The following is a 7,065-nucleotide window of genomic DNA, read 5'->3' on the forward strand; positions in this document are numbered from 1 at the left end:
ACCCTTTGACCCCCTCATTGGCTCAGATGGCTCGATTGCTATCTTACTATATAAACACAATGTGGAAAAATGATTGGAATGAGGTCTAATACGCCTTAACTCATGAATTGTACTACTATTTACATCCCCATATATACACACACTCAAGTCTCCCAAAGTAATGTTATCTATTCCCTCATATGACTCTAGAGCATTCTTCTCAACATTGGATTCTTCAAGAAAAACATGGTCTAATGATTGGTATTCTCGTTTTAGCTTCTCAATTTGGTCTAGAAGATTTTTTTCAGCTTCACACAACTCATCATTAAATTGTTGGCCATTACACGCATCAACCTTTTCATTCAAATTTGCATCCAAGTTATGCACAGCCAAGCCAAAATTATCAATTTTATGTGCAAGATCATCTCTCTCCTTAGACCAATCATTCACCAACATTGTCAGAAGACAACGCCGTTCCGCATATTCCCTTAATCGAGAATATTCGTCCCAATACCAACCCTTACTCCCATATTCAAATTCAGCTTTCCAAGAGTTCAGGTCATGACAAGCCCAAAATGACGGGCCATATAAGTCTTCCGTCAACCAAGAGTCTTCATCAATAACCTTACCTCTATATATTTCATCCCCAGATGTCATGGTGAAAGAACTAGAAACACACTAAGAGAAAAATCAAATAGTTATAAAAATAAAATATTTACAAAAAGAGAAGAAAAAAAAACTTGTAAAGATAAAAGTAAAAGCCTAATGTAGAAAAATAGTTAATTTCTAAGCCCCCGGCAACGGCGCCAAAAACTTGTTGCGACCAAACACACTCACGCAAGTATACGCGGTCGTCGAGTAATAAAGTGACTAAAAGTCGGATGTCGAACCCACGAGGACTTATGATTAACTATTAACTAAATTAGACTATCCTAATTATCTAAACAAGAATTAAATCTAAAAATATTTTATTCCAACTAATTAAATAAGAAAAATATAAATAATAAACTTTGAACAGAGAAAGAGCAGATTTTAATGATATCAATGTAATGAAAACGATCTAGGGTTATGGTCTATCTAACAATCCTATTGTATTCTTCAATTGAATTGACCGACTAATTTATCTAGCTTATTGGTTGACAGGGTTAATATTGCTCATAAGAATCTGTCGAGTTCTTACTCGCCTATTCCAGCTAACTTAACGCCTATATGTCTATGGAGTGAGAATCAACAAGAACGCATTTATAATTCCTGTAAATCAACCAAGCAAGGCAATTAGGTATATGTCTATCCTAACCACGAATCCGTTCCCCGATGCCCGAGTTCAAGAACTTGCCCTACTCAATCCTATATGCAATATAGAATTTCCACTTTCGAGTTCAATTCTAGATTCGTAGATAATATTCAATTGGTGATCAAGCAATTAAATAATTAAGTGCAAGATTGAATAAATAAACTAATATGATAAATCAAGAAGTCAAAATCAATATCCGAATAACAATAGTCATGAAAGAACCACAACCCTAGAACGTGAAGTTTAGCTCCACATAGACATGGTAGCCAAACAACAAATCATATAAAGAAACATAAAAATTACTAAGTTTGGTGGGAGAAAGATGAAACTTGATGAATTCCGGCCTCCACAGCTTTGTCGTGGCCTTTTTCCCTCTTCCCAATATGTTAGATAACCTAAAGGAGGCATTTTTGGCTTATATATTGCGTACAAAAGTCGTGGGCCAAAGCTCTCCTATTCCTAGTCCAAATCGGCTTCAGGGATTGATGCTAAGGTGGATGCGACGCATCCACCTCGTCCTCCATTTCAATTTTGCCTGCGAAGGTGGATGCGACGCATCCACCTTGTCCTCTATTTCTCAGCTTTGCATGCGAAGGTGCGGATGCTATGGCGGATGCTATGGGCTGACTTCACTGCTAAGGGTGCGCGAACTGATCTTTTTCTAGATGGATGCGACGCATCCAATCTCTCTTCCTCTACCTAGAGCACCTTTTCTTCATATTTTTGCACTCCAAACACCCTAATTCACCACACACAACTCAATTAGTCATAAAACCAATAATTAAATCATGTTGGGCATTTTAAAGATCAAATAACATCAAGAAGCGGTTAAAACATGGGTAAAGTAACATCAACACATATCGAAATATGCCAAACATCACCCACCTTTAAACCCTCCGTATTAATCTCTCACATACGTTAGGAGTGATGATGTTCAACAACTACCTAAATGCATATTCTCTCTCGAGCAATATACAAACTAAATAGGCACAGTTAATTGATGGCCATTCAATCAACAATAATAAATATGTAATTGAACAAGTAGAGGAATCCAACGACTCAATTATATAAAAACATAACACGAATTTATCCTACAAAAGGTTCTATCAAAACTCTAAATAACAAACTAGTTATTCATAATAGTATGCGTAACTACAATACTAGAATTCATAACCGATAATGGAAATAGAAGAAGAAAGAGGGAAAAACTTAAAGTTGAATCCTTTTCCTTGCTCCTATGGTGTTCTTGCCTCCCCAAAGTGTTCTTGCCTCAAGAGTGGCGGCTCCATTTTCCTCTCTAATCCTTTCTGCCTTAAAAAATAGGTTTAGAACCCCTTTTATACATGTTGGGGGCGTGTAGGGTGAAACCCGTCCATAGCCGTCTCACTTGGCGCCTAGCGCCAACTAGGACACCAAAACTTTTTACATTCTGCCTTTGGCGTTTTGGTTGGTGCCTGGCACCAAACCGGGCACCAAACTCATACTCCCTCCAAATATTTTTGTTTTTACTTCACTTTGCATGCAAGTTTCCCAAATCACTTCAATTGACTCCTACACATATAAACACCGTTATTAAGCTCGAGTCAAAAATATTTACACTAAAGTTAACAAGATTGAGGTATAATGCAAGGCAAATTACATGTGAAAATATGAATTTTTAGCCTAACATCAATGCACGTAAAGGAATTTTATCATGTTAATTATTTGAAAGATAATTACACCTAATCGTACTTAAAAAGTGAGATTAGTAACTTGAGAAATAAGACTGATCGATTACCTACTACATCAAATTAAAATACATGATTCGGTTTGGGTCGGTTTTTCCCTAAAAAGAAACCAAACCAAGTAAGTCAGTTTTTTAAATATTGAAACCAAAGCAAACCAATTAAGTCATTTTTTATCGATTCGGTTTTTGTCGGTTTTTGTCTATTTTTCAGTTTTTTCTGTTATTTATCGGGTTTTTTTCTTAAATATGAGACATACTACCAAATGCATATTCCGACGACCACATTTTTAATGTAACACTATCAAATCAATTGCTTTTTGAGAAATCTATCATTTACCAAGATATATTGATGATAATTGAATCAAATAGTGATGAATAATTTAAATACTCAATTAAAAATCGATTATTTTTAACATGCAAAAGAAAACTACCAATCAAACTAGAATGTAAAGACATAGAATTAGATTAATATAATAGCAAAGAGCTAGACTAAAAATACAAATGATATATATATATATATATATATATATATATATATATATATATATATATGTGTGTGTGTGTGTGTGTGTGTAATAATAAATTTAAATATCTACTTTTATAGTGAATTTAGTTCGGTTTTTTCGATTATTTTTTTATTAACAAACCAAAACCAAACCAAATATGATCGGTTTTTAAAATTCAAAACCAAAATCAAACCAAATCTAAAACGTATCGGTTTTTTTAATTGGTTTGGTTCGATTTTCGATTTGATTTGATTTTTCGATTTTTTTATGAACACACCCAATGTGTACATATATAATTTCCATCTAATAGGTGACGATAAACTTGTGGACCAAGATCAAGAACAATAAATTATGCATCTCCCTTCACGAGAAAATTCAACATCTCCAGTGGTTCTTGATTTTTCTTTATAAAGGAATAATCCACCATGACGACTAGGATTACGCAGACACATAAACACCACAAAATAGGAGGTGGCTATTTGTCCCAAGTGGTTCAATTTAACCAAGTTACTGTTTATCCATAAATTCTCAAATTTATTTTGAAAAATTTGATTTGGTGAAATTTGGTTTGAAGATGAAAATATGTTTGGATATTTGTTTTGGGTGAAGTTTGGTTTGGAAAAATATGAAACATGACTTATACCCATAAGTTCTAAAAACTATCATAAATACCCAACAGTACCATCATCAATAATATTAATTATATTATCGCAAACCATAGTCCTGAACATAAATAAATTTGATACAAAATTATTATTTTTATAATGAACTACATGATACACTATCAATGACCGAGAAGATGAAACAACATCATTACAAAATAATAAATGGTGGGCTCTTTTATAAAATACAAAAGTTAGGGACAATTTTTTAAAAATATAATAGTGATATTTTGGCCCAAAACCAGCAAATGTTGGCAAAATTTATGGCCAAACATGTGTTTGCCAAACAAAATTCAAGTTTATTTTGACAAAATCTATGACCAAACGGGTCCTAACATACAGGGCTGCTGATGCTCTATTTTCGTTTTTGGTCAAACCTGGAAACTCAACTACATTTTTTGGCTTTCGGAAGTATGTGTCGACCCTCTATATAAGTAAACGATATCTCAAAACAGAAAACCCATCAAGTCGAATTACCTTTCTTTCTTGTACCGAGATGGAGTTTCAACACTTGGTTTCGTTCTTGCTATTCATCTCCTTCATCTTTCTTCTAATTCAAAAATGGAGGAAATCGAAAAAGCTGCCACCTGGTCCGTGGAGGCTACCTATTATTGGAAGTGTGCATCACTTGACAAGTGGAGTACCACATCGAGTTCTCAGAAATTTATCACAAAAATTTGGCCCGATCATGTACTTGCAGCTCGGGGAAGTTCCCACAGTAGTTGTATCCTCCCCACACATGGCCAAACAAATTTTAAAAACTCATGACCTCGCTTTTGCATCTAGGCCAGAAATCATGATGGGAAAAATTATTTGTTACGATTGTAAGGACATTGCCTTTTCCCCGTATGGTGATTATTGGAGACATATGCGTAAATTGAGCACCTTGGAACTACTTAGTGCCAAGATGGTCAAGTCCTTCAGTCCAATTCGTCAAGATGAGCTCTCAAGTCTCCTATCATCCATTGAATCAATGGGAAATTTGCCAATCAACTTAGTAGAAAAACTTTTATGGTTTATGAATGCCGCGACATGTAGGTCAGCATTTGGGAAAGTGTGTAAAGATCAAAAAGAGTTGATAACATTGATTCAACAAGCAGAATCATTATCTGGTGGATTCGAGCTGGCTGATTTGTTCCCTTCGAAGAAGTTTCTACATGGTATTAGTGGGATGCGATCTAAACTAATGGAAGCTCGTAACAAGATAGACGTAGTCTTGGACAACATTATCAATGTGCACAGAGAGAATCGGGCAAATGGAAATAGTTGTAATGGTGAGTCTGGAACTGTAGATTTCATCGATGTTTTTCTAAGGGTCATGGAGAGCGGCGAATTACCATTTCCGATAGAAAATGACAACATCAAAGCAGTTATTCTTGTAAGTGTTTTTTTTTTTTTTTTTTTTTTTTTACAAAATATCAAAACTTGGAGTTTTTACTACTCAAACTGCTTAGACTTCACTGCCACAAACTACTTTTCTAGGATTTGCTTGCTACACTTTGTTAACTACACTAACACCATATTTTTTTTTTTTGTATCTTCTTAGCTTATGGTCTTTTTAGTTTTAATGAAACCAAAGTCTGACTGTGTCGTTTCCAAACTTCAGGCAATATTTTTAAGTGTTTCGGACATTTTGTTTTAGAATATTTAATTTATGTAAAGTGATGTATATTTACGTAGAGGCGGATTATGATTTAAACCCTATGCGTTCAGCTATTAAATATTTTAACATTGAACTCATTATGGGTTTATATTTATTATTTTTATAATTTTAATAAATTTTTATTCCGCAAAATTATTGAACCAGTCGAGTATACGCTAAAAATTTGATGACCATACATGGTGCAGGACATGTTCGTAGCAGGATCTGACACATCATCTTCAACCGTTATTTGGGCATTAACAGAAATGATGAAGAATCCAAAAGTCATGGCTAAAGCACAAGCTGAAGTGAGAGAAGCTTTTAAAGGAAAGAAAGCATGTGATGAGGATACTGATCTTGAAAAGCTTCATTACCTAAATTTAGTGATCAAAGAGACACTCCGATTACACCCTCCAACTCCTCTACTTGTCCCGCGAGAATGCAGGGAGGAAACAGAGATAGAAGGATTCACTATACCATTGAAAAGCAAAGTCTTGGTTAACGTATGGGCAATTGGAAGAGATCCCGAGAATTGGAAAAATCCTGAATGTTTTATACCAGAGAGATTCGAAAATAGTTCTATTGAGTTTACTGGAAATCATTTTCAACTTCTTCCGTTTGGCGCTGGAAGACGAATTTGTCCAGGAATGCAATTTGGTTTGGCTCTTGTTACTCTGCCATTGGCTCATTTGCTTCACAATTTTGATTGGAAACTTCCCGAAGGAATTAATGCAAGGGATTTGGACATGACAGAGGCAAATGGGATATCTGCTAGAAGAGAAAAAGATCTTTACTTGATTGCTACTCCTTATGTATCACCTCTTGATTAACTCTGAAATTTTGCTTTAATGCTGCTTGCTTGCTTCACTTGTTTTAGTGTGCACAAGCATTGAATAAGTTAAATACAGGTACAATATTTTATTTATCTTTTCTGTTTCATCTCCAGTGTTATTGTACCATGATAAGTAATGGATCAAATAAACGAAAATTCTGGGTGTGTTTGGTACCAGGGAAAGAAAATATTTTTCAATTTTTCAATGTTTGGTTGTTTAAATGTTTTGAAAAATATTTTTCTCGTGAACTCATTTTTTTCTAATTGGAGGAAAATATTTTCCTTATCAAGAGAAGAGAAAACATTTTCCAAAATTCCTTTTCAACATTCCCCACCTCTATTCCTCATCCCCACCAACCCCAACCAACCCAACCCCCACACCCACGCACCCCAACCCCATCTCAACTCCACCCCCGACCCATCC

At 34.9% G+C, this 7,065-nt stretch overlaps 1 protein-coding gene across 1 annotated transcript; it reads left to right on the forward strand.

Annotated features, from left to right (window-relative positions):
* Positions 1–4,612: 4,612 nt before the first annotated feature.
* LOC104109423 (premnaspirodiene oxygenase-like) lies at positions 4,613–6,806 on the forward strand. The gene is made up of 2 exons (XM_009618725.4): positions 4,613–5,545; positions 6,016–6,806. Exons 1-2 carry the CDS (start codon positions 4,664–4,666, stop codon positions 6,637–6,639), a joined length of 1,506 nt encoding a protein of 501 aa, XP_009617020.2. The 5' UTR covers positions 4,613–4,663; the 3' UTR covers positions 6,640–6,806.
* Positions 6,807–7,065: the final 259 nt, after the last annotated feature.

The sequence above is a fragment of the Nicotiana tomentosiformis genome, chromosome 9 (assembly GCF_000390325.3).
Source record: "Nicotiana tomentosiformis chromosome 9, ASM39032v3, whole genome shotgun sequence".
Taxonomy (NCBI): domain Eukaryota; kingdom Viridiplantae; phylum Streptophyta; class Magnoliopsida; order Solanales; family Solanaceae; genus Nicotiana; species Nicotiana tomentosiformis.